We start from the raw sequence: 18,965 nt of genomic DNA, 5'->3' as shown, positions 1-18,965 counted from the left end.
TAGTCACTCATTCAATCACCTCCATGTAAGGGGAGGTGTGTCTGTTAGGACTGGACTACTTCTTCGGGCTGGTGAAGAACGGAAAGTGAATGTTGCTATTCTTACCCAATAAGCAAATGCACACTCATTCAACGAAACAGAAGCAAGCAGGTTGGATTCCGAGGAGTATAGCTTTATTATAGCTTCGCTTTACTTACGAGGGATCCGGGTGGCTCAGTGGGTGAAGTGCTTGGTTCGTGACTGAGTTTGTTAGTTTCAATCCTAACACAAGGCGGCTTCGTGGTGATAGAGGCAGCGCCTTTATAAACCAAGCAAAGCAAGTATGGCCTTCGTTATCAAGCTGGATGTATTCTTTAATCTTCTCCCGGTAAGGATGTCTCGTTATCTTATCAACTTTACAGCATTATTGGATTGTAGTGCTTGTATGACGAGCGTAATCCTGCTCGTCTAAAGAAACAGTGTGTGTGTGTGTGTGTGTGCAGTCAAGCAAACGTGGATGTGTGTTCACGGTAGTATTCCTTAAGTACATGTAGGTATAATTAAGTAGAATTAAATAAAAAAAAATAACCTTGAAGGTAATATATTTGCAAAATAACAGGTTTTCTTTGGCACGCTTTGTCGATACGAGTCAGTACTGACAATTCACGTGTAATAGAGAAAATCAAAAGAAAATTATGAAAAAATCTTATCAGCAACTACTACTAGTTACTACTACTACTATTACTATTATGTCCACAATACTAATAATAATCCTTCTCCACCCTCAGGAGCTATCGACGTGATCGTAGTCCAGCAGGAAGATGGCACGCTTGTCAGCTCACCGTTCCACGTCCGCTTCGGCAAGATGGGCGTCCTTAGGAGCAGAGAAAAGATGGTGAGTGTGCCCTGTGTGTGTGTGTGTGTGTGTGTGTTTAGGCAGTACAAAAAACATAAGTAGGTATAACATAGATTCATCCGCTAGTTAGTCACCTCATTCACACACACACACACACACACACACACACAACGCGGTGAGGGGGATGTCGTCGATCTAACGTTGATTGGGTCAAGGTTTTAACGCTGAGTGCTGAAAGTGAGTAAATTGCCATGTTAATGGGGCTGAACACGGCTACACAGCTGGCCCGCGGCAGGGTGAAGGGTGGGAAGGGAGGAGAGGAAAGAGAGGTGTGAAGAGAAGAGGGAAGATAAATTATTAAAGTGTCGATGTGATGCCCAATAGTGGTGGTGTTGGTTACCGGTCAGAGCCACGCCCCTTACCTGCCGCAACTTTCTTTCCAGAGCTTTAAATTAACAGCATCCGACAAACGTTACTGGAGTTTAGCATCCCAAGGTCGAATATGCCAATAAAACGTGACGTCAAATTAACGATATCCGACAAACGTGACTAAAATCAAGACTAGAGCATCGCAAGGTCAATCATGTCAATGGAACGTGATTTTGAGAGAGAGAGAGAGAGAGAGAGAGAGAGAGAGAGAGAGAGAGAGAACGCTCTCCAAGAGGCCCCTGATTCGATTCCCGGGTGGAGTGAAGACGGATGGGCAGGAAGCGTCCTTGAATCATGTCCCCTGTCCTCCCAGCATTGCATAGGCACCACGTGATCAGACCATAGTGAACGATCTCCTCACAACGCGAGTGCGGGCGGGTTGAACTTGAAGCTCGGTCACGTGAAGGAGGGAGCTTTTGCACGGTGCACGTGGCGGGGACGTGTTGCCTGTTGCCAGGTGAGGGAGGCCCCGCACCACGCCTCCTCCATCTCGCGTCAAGGCACACTTCTGTAAAGTACCTACCTTCTAAGATATTTGTAAGAAGATAAGCCTCCCCTTGTCGGTGGATGATGGACTGGCGATAAATTGGATGTTTATTTTTTATTTTTTTACAGTAAAGGAAGCAACTCCAGGACACGCTAAACACTGACCTTATAATAAAGAGTTCAGATGAGCGGCCAAAAGAGAGGTCAATAATTTCGGGAGGAGAGGTGTGTCGATAGATAGTTCACGAGGAATAATAAGCTTTGTTGGAAAGGGAGGCAGCAGGGTTTGTCAGAGCACGTGACACCCCTCGCCACGGCCATTAAACCCACCACTCACTTTGCCGCCACGTGCAACCACTATGACTACCACACCACCACACACCTTGGTTTGTGTTCGTGGGGGACTAAATTTAGTTAGACAGCTACCCTCCACTCCTTTAATCTTTAGAAGTTGGTAAAATGCTAAATTTCGAGATTCACCTGTTTATATTTACAGTATTTAAAGGTATTCTGTATTTTAAGTGCATATAAAGAGTGATTTGTGTTGTAGACTTGTAGTCCTTAGTTTCATTATCTGTTTGGTTGGAAATGCGAGCTTCTTCCAAGGCAAAAATATTGATCTCTCTGGTTATTGGCATTTGAAATACTTGCCCTTTGCATTAATTCCCAAAAGGTGTGTGTGTGTGTGTGTGTGTGTGTGTCCTTAGAATTTCTTCACATGTACTGAAACATTTAATTAATACAATAACTGTCTTTCACCCATATCCCAACCCTCACATACTGAAGTTCTGTTCATTGTCCATGAATATACATTCTTTCCTACAAGTGGCTTCCAAGTAGTTTATATGTTGTTAAATTCCACGTATACTCTGGCCATTCCTCTGTAATGTAGATTATAATTTTTCCCTCAGCATGAACGAAATGAAATCACCGTACATTATACAGTGCTTAAATCTGTATTTATTTTGGTAAATTTTCTATTCCCTTAAAGTGTATAAAGAGCTGTGTAAGATCCTTATTTTCATGTCATCGTTAACTTGCAGCTTCGTTACTCAAATGTTTGTAAGGATTTTCAGTGTAATTATACTGGCTTAAAGAAATAAATCACTAATGAAGTATTATTTATTTCCAGGTTGATATTGAGATCAATGGAGAGCCTGTTGACATCCACATGAAGCTTGGAGAGACAGGGGAAGCATTCTTTGTTGAGGAGGTTGAGGAAGGTGATAATATAAGTCCCCTGCTTGGGACGTCACCCCTTCCCACCTCAGTACTACATAGCACCTTCTCGGGGAACACTGAAGGCCTCGAGTATCCAAAGAATGACAGCTCTGAAAATTCTCAACCTTCTTCAAATGTACCCAAAACACTTGTCAGTGATGTTGGCCTTTCAAGTGAAGGGGTTGAAGGGGAGGAAATTCAGACCCATCAGAGGACTGAGACACAAGATGACAAAACCAAAGAAGAAGACCTGGAACTGGGGGTGATAAAGAAAGTAAAAAAGAGTTGTGAGAAGAAAGATGTTAGAAACAGTTTTTCCCAAACTGATGAGTCCTTCAAACTATCAACAATTCCTAAGAAGGGAGGAAAAGAGGCAGCTACATCTAAGAGTCTACAGAAGTTGGCTAGAAATGATGATAGACGAAGCAGCTTGCTGGCTGAGGCACATGGGAGCAAAACTGATGGGGAGGAGACTGCTAAAGGTTTGTGCTTTTCTCATACAAAATTTACAAAGTTTCTCAAAACAAAGTGTGATTTTCATATAACTTCAAATTAATGTCTGGGATTTATCTCACCTGATTTATACAATTTTGCATACTATCCTATAATTGCTTGATGTAATTTGCTGCAGTCACCAAGAACAGTCGTCGTAAACGCAAGAAGAGGTGCTACAGCAAGAAGCAGCGTCCCAAGAGTTCAGGAAGTCAATCGAGTGACACCTCCACTACAAGTGAGGTGGCAGATCTCACTGCTGTTCTTCCAGCAGTACCAGTAGCCAACCAGGAGGGCATTTTCATCATGGATGATGTTGAGTCAAGTGAAAAGGTAAGATTGAGCACTTATATAACCCATGTCCTGGCAGAGTTGATTTGAAGCTGAATTAGTATTTTAGCTTGCATGTGATATGAGAAAGTAACAAAAGAATGCATCTGTATCCTTACAAGTAACATTGAAGGAGCTACTTGCTTAAAAGTAACTACTGAGGTTGTGTGTTCTTTGTGTCTGGTATCCATAAGAGCAGCTTTTTGAGAGTGCATCAGTAAAATTGGAATATGTATTAAATGCTAAACAAGGTAACTGAGTGAATGAGTAACAGTCTTACATGATTTTATGAGATTTAAGCTGCACGGGGGTAGTTGTATATGAAGTTGGGAAAATAATTGGAAAGTGACGGAACAAGACTTAGTGCGGTAGTAAGCTGTAGTGAAGATAAAATGTGGAGCATTGACTAAGGTGCCGTTGCGTCACTACTCGTCTGTCTGTTTGACCCTTGTACCTTTACTGGGTAACAGCCCATTCATTACCCCATGAGACTGTGGCATTTAGTAATTCACTGTGTATGGGGAATTTTAACTTCAGTAAAATCTCTTATCAGAATATTCAGTGATATTAGAGACTCTGAAGTCAGTATTGAATTATATTGTTAGGAAAAAAATATTTGTAGTAGTTAGACAAGCAAAAGTGGGACATAATATGTTTGTTATTAAATTCTAACGACTATGTTTACTGGGAATTCTAACTTGTTTGAGTGCAATAGGCATATTGGATTTTGATTGTGTGTCTTGTATTTTGGTGTTTGATCATATTTGATTTAATAATTCACACGCACATGCACATATACAATTGGGCAGCTATGACGTCAACAACACATCCATGTTCGTTGACAGAAACATCACGAAACAGCAATGAAGGGTGCCAACTTATTGTGATAAAAGGGAAGAGAATTTGCAAGGGGAGTCCCATCCTTAACTAGTGAATAAGCCCCTTCTTAGTCCGACAGATCGGTCATATAAAGAAAGACTGGAAAAACTGTGGTTGCCATCCTTGAGCGAAAGAGGAGAGAGGTGACATGGTTGCAGTGTTCAGGACAATGATGAAAGTAGGCAAAAAAGATAGAGAAGAGCTGTTTGTTTGTGATAAGACAGAAACAAGATGACATGTAAAGAAAATGTAGAAGGATATCAAGAAAAACAGTTCTCCACATAGATCCATAGACATGTAGAATGATCTGGACAGGGAGATCATACAGGCCAAAACCTTACTTGACTTCAAAGCAAATTTTGACTGATTGAGACACAAGAGGCAGAGTCTTATGTGTATAGCTCATTTCCTGTATATCACAATTGGGTAAAAACACACACACACACACACACACACACACACACACACACACACACACACACACACACACACACACACACACACACACACACATACATACACACACACTGTCCTGTCATTCTATTAGTTTTATATATTTGATTTTACTTTGTTTTGCATCTACAATTTTTGTGATTAATTTTTGGGCTTTAACAAATGCACCTCTATCATTTAGTTGTTGGGCTGCATATGCATGATATTAATTTTCCCTGTGGTATTTTCCTCTTAGAATTTTTTTTGAGTCACCATTCAGGATATACATATTTGCAAAATTGAATATTAGCCACATTTTGAATTTTCTCTCAGTCTGTTCCAAGTTCATCTCCTCTCACCAAAAACATGGCACAGTCTGCATCAATGCCACTCTTACACGAAAAGTCTCGGGATGAAGCCGTGGCAGAGTGGAATGGTGCCCTGTCGCGATCCATGGGGCCGGATTTCCACCCGTTCAGCGACACAGATCTCAGTCCTCCCCCAAGGTTAGTTGCAGTTTCAAAGCACCTTTTTATATAATTAATTTTGATGTATTTGCAATTAATTGTATAGTGATGGCTGTCTGTATTTCTGTCATATACATACATTAGAAAATATATTCTTTGGATGTAATTTGTTCCTCACAGTTACCAAACATGATTTCTCCACAATAATAATTCCAGTTTAGTTTAGTTCTTCTGATCTGAATTTTGTTTTGTACCTCATTCATTTTAGTGTAAAGTAGATTTATTGCATCCGCTCTTGTAACTTTGTCAAATTAGGGCGCCACTGTTGAAGTTTGTTGATGAAGTGTTATAACCGAACCAGAATTACATTAGTCTGTCTTATGCTTTCTAGTCCTTCCAACTCACGGCCACCTACACCAATCAAGTCAGACACCGAATATGAAGTCGAGCGACAAAAGGCAGACTTGATTGATAGTTCATCTCAGACTGATGAGAACAAGTGGCAATGGACATGGGGAGAACTGCCTACTCCACCTCCTAAGACACCAACACGCCTGGCCACCTCCCACCCAGACTCCCCTCTCACCAAGACAAACACTGACCAGAATGGCATGATTGGGAAGGACGAAGGTATGTAACCTTACTAGATTTTTATGATATGCCTGTTGTATGGTTTTCGTAGAAATTTCTTGCTAACCTTTCTTAATTCTTTAAAGGTATAGATTTTAATGATATACAAATATCAAGGACCTTAGTAATACTTGGGTATTCCAAATTATGATGGGTGCTTCATGTTATTAGACATCTCCAAGCACCTAATTTGTGCTCTTCTATAAACCTGAACTGTTTTGCCATGTCTTACCATGTGAAGCACCGATCATAATGTGGGTGAAATTTATTGCTGCAGACACATTGGGATTACCGTTCGCTGCATTGTTGCTTCCCTTACTATCTTGTACCCATACTTTAATGCCAACTTCTCCTCTAAACTTGCTAACTGCATGCTTCACCATTCTGTCAGCCCCCACTGCACATAACTTTCTACTCTTGTCCATCTCTGTGCTGTCCAAAGTCATTATTCTTCCATTCCTTTCATTGGTAAACTCTGGTAAGCCTTACTTTGTCTGTATTTTTTTCTGATTACAACTGCTTTCTAGAGGGGAGTATCAAGACACTTCTCCAACCAAAATTAATTGCTCTTGAAACTTCTCTTCCTGCTGTTTGTAAGTGCAATGCTGTGCAGGATTTTTCTATGTTTAGTTGTGCCATTGAAGTTCGTCCACTTTCCAGAATGAGGAGAAAAGTTTCTGAATGGAAATCATGCTTTGGATTCTTTTGATTAACAAAAGTTTTGCTGGAAGGAAGTGTTTGCATGCATCCTAGATAATGTTTGTTTTCTGCCATCTTGATGATGAAGTTGTCAAATGCACCCTAGGCCAGGATGCACAGTTCCTAGTCTTGTAAGCCCCTCCTACAGCATTATAAACCTACCATCAAATTCACAAAGCACTACAGTATTGTCTGGAGGGTGTAGCTGAAGTTGCAAGTTATGTATAGCTTGGGAGTGTTGTAAGGTTTAAGTCTCAGATGAAATACATTACAGTTAGTGTTTTGAAACAAGATATTGGAAGAATGTGTCAATAAGGCAATCATAAAATGAGGGGGACATTGCTACTGCATCCTCACAGTGGTAATTATTAAGATACAGCTTTCCTTCATTTGTTGTTCTTTTAATAATCATAGTATGTATTCATTCTTACTCTATCCTTTGTAAACCAGCAGATAATAATACATTGGTACAGGAGCCATTAGTAGGGTGTGGAAGAACAGTTTAAAGTGACCTAACTTATTAATGCTTTATTGCTGAGTATGAAAGAGCCGTGACAACAAGGAAGGACAATCAATCGGTGTAGCATCAGTTTATAATTTTTCTGCTTTTCTCCCAATTTGTATTTTCATGCTTGAAATAGCTTTGCTTGCATTTGAGAAACTGTGTTCACAGTCATAGTGACTTTCCTTCCCCTAGCTTGCTGCATCTCTTGTGCTGCTCATCCGAAGAGCAGCTGTGATTGGCTGTTGTGTGATATTTTTGCCTCTGCAACTATTGGTTGTAACGGTTGATTCACCCAGCTGCCTTGTAATTGGCTGGTGTGCCGTTGTGTGATATTTTTGCCCCTAAAACCAGTGGTTTGAAATGTTGGCTTGCTTGGCTGCCTAAAGCAAGTTTTATATTTTTCATGTTGATTTAATGACAGTTTTATTCCAGCTAAAAAGAAGTAATGATGTGACAACCAATGTTTTTGTTAACCCGAGAACGTTGGCAGACCCTTTACTGGGCTTTCACGAGTCGTGGCTGTGGTACGGTGGACCCTAAAAAGGGCTCACCATAAAACCCATAATTCGAGCTAATTGTAGGCGGTGGTGGCATAGAGCAACCCACCATACATCCTCTGGGTCATAGTGGTGGGTGAGTGATCTTGAGATGGGCTTTTTTGTCATAAGTGGTGCTGTAAGGTCATGGCAGACTGAATTAGCTATCCACACAGTAATCACTTGTCAAATTCTCTATAGTAGACAACAAGTGATCCTAGGCTAGATGCCACGCGTCACAAGACCGTTTATTTTGTAACACCACCCAAAAAGAATGGAGTTTTAATAAAAGTAAATATTTTTAACAGTTTTATGGTTATGAGAGGAGTACTCTGATGTACGTTCCATGCTCTTTTCTTAGTCTCAAAATGCAGTGTAATTTTGCCGTTTCTCGGACACTTCTTGGCTTTCCCATAGCCGAAGCCCACGGGTTAATATCCATGTATTGCAGCCATCAATTCAACATTATTGGCAAATTGATATGTAATCAATACAGTTGTGTGGTGTATTTGTGGAGGTTAGAGGGAAGAAACCTTCGTGAATGAACAAAATCAGTGCTCCCTCCCCACACACCTAAGGTTATTAGTGACTCCAAAATTGCTCTGGTAACCACTGCCAGGTCTTGAATCTAAAATAAACATCACACGTGACAATAATTACAGCACTAGGCCTGAAATATAATCAAGTTATGGTAATTTATTTGGGTTACAGCTTTCACTGTATGTGTATGTGGTGTCTTGTCTTGTTTCAGTATTTTGTGGCTCTTTCAGTGGAATAACTGAGTTTGCACTTATCTGCATCTTTTCCTTAATTCATTATCTCGTGGAATATTTCTTGACAAGCGCAAAGAGCATTTGGTAATATTTTTAATAAGTTAGTGATATATGTACCTCCTGTGAAACATTTTAACTTTTCAATTTGTTTATTTGAATTATGTTCTAATTCCTTGTCAGCTAAAATTATTACTTATTGTAAAAGACAAATCAAAGATACAGCAATATGGAGTATATTTTCAACACAATAGTATTTTACCTGAAGCCTAAAATAAAAAAAATATAGTTGATTAGTGGTGATAATAATTTATCAGTGATAAAACTCATTACAATTCAGTTTCCTTCACACCACAATCCTCTTTACTAAGTTATGGTTTGTTTTCTATCAACTTTAAGCTTCAGGGTACTATTTAGTGATAATTCAACTTCAGCTTCTTTATATTTGTATTTTGTTTTGGGCTTGTGTGTGTGGAAGTGGAGTAGTTTGCATACGTAGAATTCTTCCTCCCAGATGATGAACGCTCAGTGTTGGGCAGTATGTTTAGATTCATGCGGGTCACCAAGAAGGCTCGCCATAACCCTGAGAGTGAGGGGATTTACCTCGATGATCTTAACTTGGAAGAGCTGGACCCTGAAGTGGCAGCTCTTTACTTTCCTCGAAACTTCAGAGTACCAGAAAAGTCTGGTTACAGTGGCTATCCTTCTGGTAAGAGTAAGTTTCAAACAATGGCTGAGGTTTGGAGTAAATATTAAGAAGCTGCATGCTAAGTGTTCACTTGTATTGATAAACTTAAAAAGTATACCTACACTAAACCTAGGTGTGTATTTTCACTCTAGCATGATTATTTGTTTAGCTTAGTTGCAAAGTCAAAGGTTCAAGTAGCTGTAGACATCACACTTTTTTTTTTTTTAATTAGTACTTTGCTCTCTCCTTTTGCAGAGATACAACTTGTTGAGAAAAGTAGTTTGTTAAAGTTTTGTCATAGATTTTTATATAGTCTTTAGCTCACTGATTCTCTGTATTCTGCATTGATCTGTGATTGATGTTTGGTTAATCCACTCTGGAGCCACAACAACCTGGTTGGTTCTGTTTATTTGTTGTAATGTGGATTTAGTGTGATGTGCACAAAGAATATAATTTCTTGCCATTGTGGCATGGTAAGTTGACAGTTGTTAAGTATGATGTTTTTGCACAGTTAGTGAGAGCACCCATCTTTTGTTAGTAAATGTTCCATTCATAAGGATGTTTGGAGCATTTCTTCTATTGTTTCCTCTTTGTCTCAAAGGTAAATATTTCTGGTATTGTTACTCTAGGTGTCATCTAAGAGTAAAAACTTTGGATGTCAGCAGTTCCATCTCATCTCAAACTTTTAAATTGTTCTTTTAACTTCATGAAGTTTCTTACCCAACCTCAAAACGCAACTTTGTAATTGTGGAATAGTTGGTGCGCTATGACCTTGTGTTTTAGATTGTTGATAATAATGAGCAGCCTCTTCACAATGCATCATCAGCTCAATTTCAGCTTATTTGCCATACTTGCTGTGGATTATAATCCAATGAGTGTGCTCCTTAACCAATATTCCCGTTCATTTATCCACAATTAAACTATCCAAAATAAAATGAAACTGACGCTGTGATTCAAATCTATGTTTGCAGTGCCCAGCTCTATTACTTACCTGCTGTAATTGTCAGGAAATAACTAGGCTCATGGGATCATACTTCTGGGTCTTAATTATTCAAATTTATCTTTAAATTCATTTTAGTTTCTGGATTGGAGAATCTTTGTCCAAGTTGTTCCATAGTTCAATGCTTCTATTTGGAAAAGTATATATCTTTATATCTTTCAAGCATATTTTCATTTTAAATGTCTTCATGTCCCCTTGTTGCTTCCCCATTCCATACAAACAGATCTTTCATGAATTCTCTCTACTCCCTTCACTACCTTGAACACTGCAATCATGCCTCTTCTCTTTTCTACAGATGATAACCCCAACTTTTTCCTGCCTGACTGGGACCATTTTTGTATTCTCTTGATCTTGTTTATATGTTTACTTTTATATAGGGACCACATTACTGCCATACATTTGTCTGGTTCTTTGATTAGCAATTATTCTATCCTTGCTGGGGTGTCATCATCTACATATCTTGTCTCTTGTTTAGCTCATGGGTCATTGTTATTCATTGCTATATATAGTAGCTTTGTAGCTTTAGTACCTTAGGAATCTTGCGTCCCAATACTCTCTCTCTTTGAAAAGTACCCATACTTTCTGTAATTCCTGGTTATTACTCTTTATCACTATTTTTACACTTGTTACTTTGGATAGTCAGTCCTATATATTAGGCATTGTTGGAAAAACCCTCAAAGTTGTCACCTGTGGTTGTCAACACTCCTGCCTTCTCAATGATTTGGTTCAAAGATTTAAACCACAAACATATTCTTTGAACTTGGGCCAATTTTCTTTGTTTATTTTTACTAACTAAATATGAGATCCCACTCATGCACTCATTACATCTTATCAGCTTTCCCCACACTGCTGGATAGTGACATTTCTGGTGATTGACAGGAAAGTGTTGTTTACAGCATGGCAGGCAGTGTGTGTGTGTGTGTGTGTAGTATTTATTAGTTGTTTTGAGCTAAGGTTTTGCAGTCTTGTCTCCACTTTTGCTTTTAATATGAATGTAACTCATGGTTTCTTTTTTACTTCTTATATTTGTACCTCAAGATAATGGGCATTGTCAGTGTATATAATTATTTGAGAAGCTAAATTTATTTATATCCTTATGTCTCTGGGTTATTGAGTTTGTAATGGGTTATTGAGTTTGTAACAATTTTTTTTTTCCACTATGCCTCACCAGAGGGTCTTTTTTAATCTACACATTCCATTAATTTGAATCATCTCTTCTCCAACAGTGAAAGCTTATTAATTTCTTATAGTTGCACAGTACATTGTTCCATATACATGAATTGGGAAAAATAATATGAGTATCTTCCTCTGTCTATATATATATATATATATATATATATATATATATATATATATATATATATATATAGATATATATATATATATATATATATATATATATATACAAAATTACTAAACAAGTGTTTGTGTCAAATTTAAACTTCTAATATAAAGAATTACTGTGATGTCTGTGCCCATTTGAATGCCTTACCATATGTGTTCCTGCTAGAAAATTGCAGTATGCTTTAAGAATGAAACTACATGCAACGAAAAGTTAATGTAATTAGTGGAGAATTTTGTTTAAGTATTGGCTCAAAGCAAAGTATCTCATTTATTTAGCTTTGCCTTAGTAGTGGCAGTTATGACTATAATCTAATGAATCACTAGTGCTCCAACTGCTTCATAGAAAAATAAATAATACTAATCAATCACTTTAAATTTGCAGGTGGTGCCAAAGACGAGGATGCAGAGTCTGGCAATGGTCCTTCCCTCCCTCATTCACCGCACAGTGTGGAAGGTGCCATTGGGGGTCCAAAACTGTGTAGCGACTCAGATTTTGAAGATTCAAGACATCCTAGTTTTGATTACAAGTATGTTTGCTTTGATGATTTAATTTGGTTTTGTGGCTCATTGAAGAATTTTCCTTCATGAACAATCATTTCCATACCTGCTGAATGATTCTGGACGAATGTGATGATGGTTATATTAAATATAAAATTTATTGCCATCAGTTTGTAGTTAGGTCTTGTTAAAAATGGGAGTGGTGTCCTTTGCTGTTACTTCCTGTCAGGCTATCAAATGGCACATTGATACACTGTAAATATGAACTCCTGTCACAAAGGCCAACATGATTGAGGTGAACACTGAGGCCACATGCAGCTTTAGTGTATGACCCCAACTTTACCCCAGTTTGGGAACCAGAAAGTTTGTCATTATTTTTTTAAATTTCAATCAGTTATTTTACATTTTATTTTATGAGAATAAGTAAGAAGTGAACTATGAATTATACTGTATGACAAGCTAAGATTTATTCATAAAGACTACAGAACAGGAAAATGCAGCGTGGATAAGTAGATATTACTTTCAACAGGGGCTACCAAGACATTGCCTTCTCACTGTGTGGCCGCCTCCATGAATATGAAGGCGACTTCCCGGAGAGCCTCTTCTTGCAGAGCCTAGTTACCTATGATGACTTCTGTGAGAATCCAAACATCCTAGACAATCCTGATCTTGTGATAAGATTTGGAGGGAAATACCTGAACTGGGCAACTGCATCTCCTCAGATTATGTCTCTCGTGCTGTTCCAGCGGCCTGTCCCCCAGGTTAGTCTTAACTGAAAAATCATTGACCTGTGTGGTTAAATTTTTCTCTCATTTCTTCCTCAAACATAAATTAATTAAAGTGATGAATTTAGGACACAGGAAAAATGTCATCTAAATGAATGCTTAATATTGATTAGTCAGCAGGAGGGAAGCTAATGGTATGGAAAGTCTTTCATTCTGGTATATAAGGAACAAACTCAGATATGACCATTGTACTCTGCACATAGATAGACAAGACAACTACATGGGGGGCCTTTTGAGAATGTTGCAGTGGCCATAAAAGTTTGTAATTTAATTGAAATTATGTGGTATTTTATCAGAAATGAAACATAAAGCTTCAATTCTTGTTATTCTTCATTGATTTCAACTTGTTTATTTTGTCATTTTAGAAACTTTCCGATGAACTCGTGAGGGAAAACATGCCCAAGAAGACCAGGAAACGCTCTGAGTCCAAGGGCTACTCGTGGTTCTCTTGGAGGCGCAACAATCAGGCGGAGAATCCCGAGGCCAACAAGAACAGCACTGATGCTGAGAAGGCCGCCCTTGCAACGGCACAGTCAAAGGAGGTAGGTCTGTGACAGACTCAGAAATGTGTTGAAGAATATGTATAATGGTTAATGGTTATGAAGACAAGAAATATGACAAGAAATATGCAAGAAATATGACTGAGTGTTGGGTCCCAATAATATGAAAGAACAGCTGTAGAGATTTTGGTTGGGGCAGTGGATGGGTAGGTGTGATGGAATGTATTGATTTATTATTCTTAATTTATTTTTCTACAGCAAGACAACATTTCACCTTCTGACCCCAACCTTATTGAAGTAACTGTAGCTGAAACACAGACCAGCTTACCTGGAACTCCTAGGAAACAAGGACTTCATGACCGCAAAGTGGGAACAGATTCTTCTGAGTCTGAGGATATGGAGGAAGGGAAGGAGAGAAAGTTTTCAGGAGAAAGATACAAAAAAAGCTTGAGACTTTCATCAGAAGAGCTTGTAAGTTATATTCCAGAATTTGACAAAAGTTTGATGAACTGTCCTGCAAATAAATTATCAGAATAAATAAACATTTCAGTTATGTTTGAATTTATTAATGTTATGCTGCCTAATCAGGAAACAGAGATTGTACAATTTTGCTGAAGTCCAGGTTCGGCAATAATTGTGTTATTTTTCTTCAGGTAAAGCTCAATCTGAAAGAGGGAAGAAATGAAGCATTGTTCTCCGTGACAACTGCATACCAAGGAACTACACGTTGCAAGTGCCATATCTACCTATGGAACTACAAAGCTAAGATTGTAGTTTCAGATATTGATGGAACAATTACTAAATCTGATGTACTGGGCCACCTCTTGCCCATCCTAGGGAAGGACTGGGCCCAGAGCGGTGTCGCACAACTCTTTACAAAGATCAAGAATAATGGATACAACTTTTTGTACCTGTCAGCACGTGCCATAGGTGATTAATATGCTCTTGCAGTTCCAGTAGTTGAATAGTTCTTAAATGAGATTTATACAAAAGATAATTCAAAAGTTCACTGTTGAAAATATATGAAATTCCTATTTTTATGTATGTACATGCTAACATTGTATTACAGGGCAAGCGCGCATCACCCGAGACTACCTGAGGTCTGTCAAGCAGGGAGACCTGTCCCTCCCAGACGGACCTCTGCTCCTTAACCCCACGTCCTTGGTTCAGGCTTTCCACCGCGAGGTCATTGAGAAGAAACCAGAGGAGTTCAAGATATCATGCCTGAGAGATATTCAAGCTCTTTACCCATCTGACAGAAATCCATTTTACTCAGGATATGGAAATAAAATTAACGTAAGGCAGTTTGTAACTAATTGCTACTCATCACATATTACAGATAGTAGTACTCATGCAGTCCTATCTTATGAATGTAATGCTTCTCACAGATACTTACCTCAGTTTTTTTTTTATTCTGTTTTTTATATTCAACTGCATCTTGCAGGATGTGTGGGCTTACCGTGCTGTTGGCATCCCAATATCACGAATCTTCACCATCAACCACCGAGGTGAACTGAAACATGAACTAACGCAGACATTCCAGTCCTCGTGAGTACACATTTATGATTTTGTAGTGGCCAAGCATGATTTTAAACTTCCTGGGCAGGCATGAAGATATTTTAGATTTTGTGTATTTCACTGAATAAATTACAGCACACTTCAGAGAGGAAGTAAGCCTTTGCATGGTAGAATAACTTTAGAATAATTTGATTTTCCTTTAATTTCTGCCCATACTTGAATTCATTTTACCTTACCATTAAAAAATGTATTATATAATGTGTGTCAGCTCAGGCACTGGGAAGAAAATGATAGTAATCATGCAAGATGGAGTAAGTGGGATAAAAATATTACATGTACAGCAAATATTCTAATTCTTGGTTATTGAGTGCTTTATATATAAGCAAGGAAAAATACAGTAGTTGAATGGCCTAGAAAATAATTTAGGTTCACATGAACATTCAAAATACTGACAATAGAGATGGGCAAAATACCCATGAATCTATCCCCTCCATGAGCAGGCAAAATTCCCAAGCATATTATAATACAATACACACAGCATTTTGCACACATGTATCCAACTCCATATATAATCTGCCAGTTGTTTTAATGCCTCAGGATGACTTCCTATAACATCCTCCTAACTAATCTACATTGACTGCTGTTGGCAAAATGCTCGTGTAACTCAACTTTTCTTGCTCCTGGTAAATTATTTGGCTTAATGCTTCAGTCTGATGAACACAGCAGTCAGTAGAAATTCAAATGCCATGTTTTGCTTGCTCATGTATCTGCTCTGTAAGACTGCCACGTATACATGGCATGTATTGACAATGTGGCAGGTCAAATCAAGTTCAAAATGGGATCAATACTGATGTAACCTACGATAAAGTAACCAACTTTGGGAAAGGCTGTTGGGTGTTTCAGTAGTAGATGGGTGTTGGTTTCTGCTTTGCTCTAGTCCACCTATTACTCTACTCTTATTTTGTGCAAGAATTGTGCTGTATATTTATGTACTCTTTTGGTGTCTCTTATTGGGATTGGTGTCACAGGATGGGAAGTGATTGGTTTCACACAGGTTCAATGAGCAGCACCATGCATTTTACATATATGATCCAAGACAGTGCTAGACCTGCCTGGAGGACTTGAGTACTCTCATTTGAGTAATATTCCCCAAACTTTCTAGGCTTCTCAGTTCACACCCTTTAGACTGCCTAACAAATGAAGTTTTGTTTGGGTGAATACTGATTGTTACCACATAAGTACTGATTGATTCCATATTCATCAGCCAATAGGCAACTATGAGATGCATGTAGCTCTGATCCAAAACAAGGATACATCATAGTTACAGTAAAGATTGCTACTTCAAGACCCAGGTGGTGGTTCCTATAGAAGTCGATGATTAAAACAATATTTTTGGTAATAAAATAAAACTTTAAACGTTCTTTTTAAAGTTTTGTAATTACAAAAGCAAATGTGATGTGTATATATAAAGTGAATATATTTTAATGTCTGGTGCAGTCATGGAATCTGATGTAGTAGTCACAGGACAAGGATAAAGTAATATTCACCATTCAAATGATGCTCTTTATTTTAACGTTCAAACTTTATCTTTACAGTTATGTACGACAGAGCTCTGTAGTTGATGAAACTTTTCCACCCATTGAAAATAGAAAAATGCATCATGATATGATGACATTTGTATACAGTGATAGTGACTTAGAAGATGGCAGTAATTGTGCTGATGACTGTATGGATAATGAGGAGAGTGATTGGGAGTGCTACCCTTCAGTACTGGAGTCTGATTCATTCTAGTCTGAATATTAAATGGGATGGTGATTAAAGAATATCATAGAATTATGGAACTGCCAATGAAACTGGAGAATATTTGAGTGTTGAAAATTCAGTCCAATGCCTGAACAAGGTTATTGAAGACCAGCCCTGTAATTATACGTATCAAAAGCTCAGTCAACACCAAACTAGACCAGATGCCCTAGGGTAAGCGATGGTGTGTGGTGGTCCATCCTGTACTTAGGCACCACCTCCTGGGCTGGCTGTTGCTTTATCCACCTCCTGGGCTGGCTGTTGCTTTATCCTGCCTGATCCTGCATACATTAGGATTCAACCCTTTCTCCTTCATGCAATAACCATTAGAGGGAACTTGCAGTACAGCATGCTTTTAATGCATTGTAACATCTCTCTTTCATCTGTCTTAAATAAGTATTCCATTACCATAAGTGCCACTACCTGCATTGAATATTCATCATGTTATATCAGGTGTGTTTATCTGTGCATATGTGCGTATCCTTCACCATGGTCTAATCAAGTGCTGGACTTGTGATTGCCAGCCAATGCCCACTCCCGAAAGGGCTTGGAACTTCATTTGAGTACAGGTGAAACCTCACCTCACACCCACACAACCCTGGCTAACACCTGGTACCCATTCATTGTTGGGTAGACAGGCATACAAGGACTGCCCATTTGTCTTCACTTCACCTGGGAATTGAACCCGGGACCTCTTAGTTGTGAACCAAACGTGCTAACCACTACACAGCAGAGTACCATGTGTATGTCATTCACCATGGTCTGATCACATGCTGAACTTGTGACTGTCAGCCAGTGCCATCCCTAAATGAGCTTGGAGCTTGTGATTAATCTTAAGTTATCTGAAACTTCACATCACATCCACACACACCTGGGAGATGGAACACAACTCCCGACTGACACACTGTATCCATTCATTGTTGGACAGGGGCATGGATCAAAGGAGACTGCCCCTCTGTCTCCACTTTGCCCAGGAATCTAACCCTCTCATTTGTAAGATTAGCATGCTATCCATTGCATTATGGAGCTGTGTGAGGGGCAGGGGTACGTGCGTGTGTGTAAGGGGGGGGAGGCTCAGAGAGGGAGTGGTACTAATTGTGCTAGGGCAACAAAAGGAGCAGTAGATTTCCCAGTTCCTTGTGGTGCAAAAATCTTAACTAGTTGTTAAGCAAGGTATTTTGAATGTGCTGCCAGTGAATGATGGAGCAGGGAAAGTTAGAGATGCTTCTGTCAATACCACTCCACAGGGAAGTTCCTGAATGAACAGGGCACCAGAGATATAGATATAATTCTTATGATGAAAAAAATTGAGGATTAGTGCTCCTTGCTGAGTTTTAGTTTGATTGTTCAGATAAACTGGAAAAGGTAAACCACCACCACTCCAAAAACTTGCTATATGGTAAAAACAATGATAAACAACAACTGGTAACTCCAATAACTATACATGCTTGGAGATGGTTTATAAGTTTCTTTTTATGGCACAATTAGACTTGAATCTTACCAGTGCAACTTAAGTAAATGATTTGTGATGACTTATTGGCAAGGATGAGCTACAGGATAACTTTGAATCTGCCATAATAGTGTGAATACTTTCAGTGATGATATTTTTGAGGTCCCTGTACGAACTATGCTCCTGGTGTATACAAGTGGCAATATCTCGCAAAAATGTCCTTGAGCATTTATAATACTAAATGTCCGAGTTTTGTAATTAATACCTACTAACATCAGCTTGCTTGATGGTACAGAATACAAGTTAGTATGTAAGATACTTATATAGCATTGACTTCCCTTCAAAATTGCATTCTGACCCATGAACTTGCACATCAGGTATGGAAAGCTGGTGACATGTTTTAGTTTTAGGGTTGCATCTTGTAATACTGAGGAGAAATACTATACTGTGATAAAAACAATATATTTTCTTTCAACAGGTACTCCAACCTAAGTGATATATCCAACCACATGTTCCCTCCAGTGGCTCTTCAGGAGACTCTCGGGGAGTATTCATCCCTTCAGTACTGGCGGCCTCCCATGCCTGATGTAACACTGGAAATAGAGGCATTACTCTCCCTAGAGAGAGGAAAATAACAGAATAAGATCATAGGTCTTAAAAATTCTTCGAGG

The 18,965-nt window shown here is 38.8% G+C and overlaps 1 protein-coding gene across 8 annotated transcripts in view; it reads left to right on the top strand.

Annotated features, from left to right (window-relative positions):
* LOC126996596 (phosphatidate phosphatase LPIN1-like) overlaps positions 1-18,965 on the top strand; it is a 68,162-nt gene that overhangs the window by 45,055 nt on the left and 4,142 nt on the right. For 3 of the 8 annotated variants that reach the window (XR_007751283.1, XR_007751282.1, XR_007751278.1), the window contains 15 exons: positions 768-874; positions 2,883-3,453; positions 3,603-3,796; positions 5,438-5,610; positions 5,963-6,201; positions 9,226-9,426; positions 12,126-12,270; positions 12,771-13,002; positions 13,392-13,568; positions 13,785-13,997; positions 14,180-14,456; positions 14,596-14,822; positions 14,971-15,074; positions 16,640-17,018; positions 18,773-18,912. Coding sequence is in view for 1 of the 8 variants with exons in the window: in XM_050857207.1 (XP_050713164.1) it covers positions 768-874; positions 2,883-3,453; positions 3,603-3,796; positions 5,438-5,610; positions 5,963-6,201; positions 9,226-9,426; positions 12,126-12,270; positions 12,771-13,002; positions 13,392-13,568; positions 13,785-13,997; positions 14,180-14,456; positions 14,596-14,822; positions 14,971-15,074; positions 18,773-18,929 (3,017 nt within the window). In the remaining 7 variants the exon portion in view is untranslated. Of the gene's footprint in view, positions 1-767; positions 875-2,882; positions 3,454-3,602; positions 3,797-5,437; positions 5,611-5,962; positions 6,202-9,225; positions 9,427-12,125; positions 12,271-12,770; positions 13,003-13,391; positions 13,569-13,784; positions 13,998-14,179; positions 14,457-14,595; positions 14,823-14,970; positions 15,075-16,639; positions 17,019-18,772; position 18,965 lie in introns of those variants that run through there. The other 5 variants (XR_007751284.1, XR_007751279.1, XR_007751281.1 and 2 more) reach the window with 5 other exon arrangements.

Source organism: Eriocheir sinensis, chromosome 10 (assembly GCF_024679095.1).
Source record: "Eriocheir sinensis breed Jianghai 21 chromosome 10, ASM2467909v1, whole genome shotgun sequence".
Taxonomy (NCBI): Eukaryota; Metazoa; Arthropoda; class Malacostraca; order Decapoda; family Varunidae; genus Eriocheir; species Eriocheir sinensis.
This window is presented reverse-complemented; position numbering and strand designations above follow the sequence as displayed.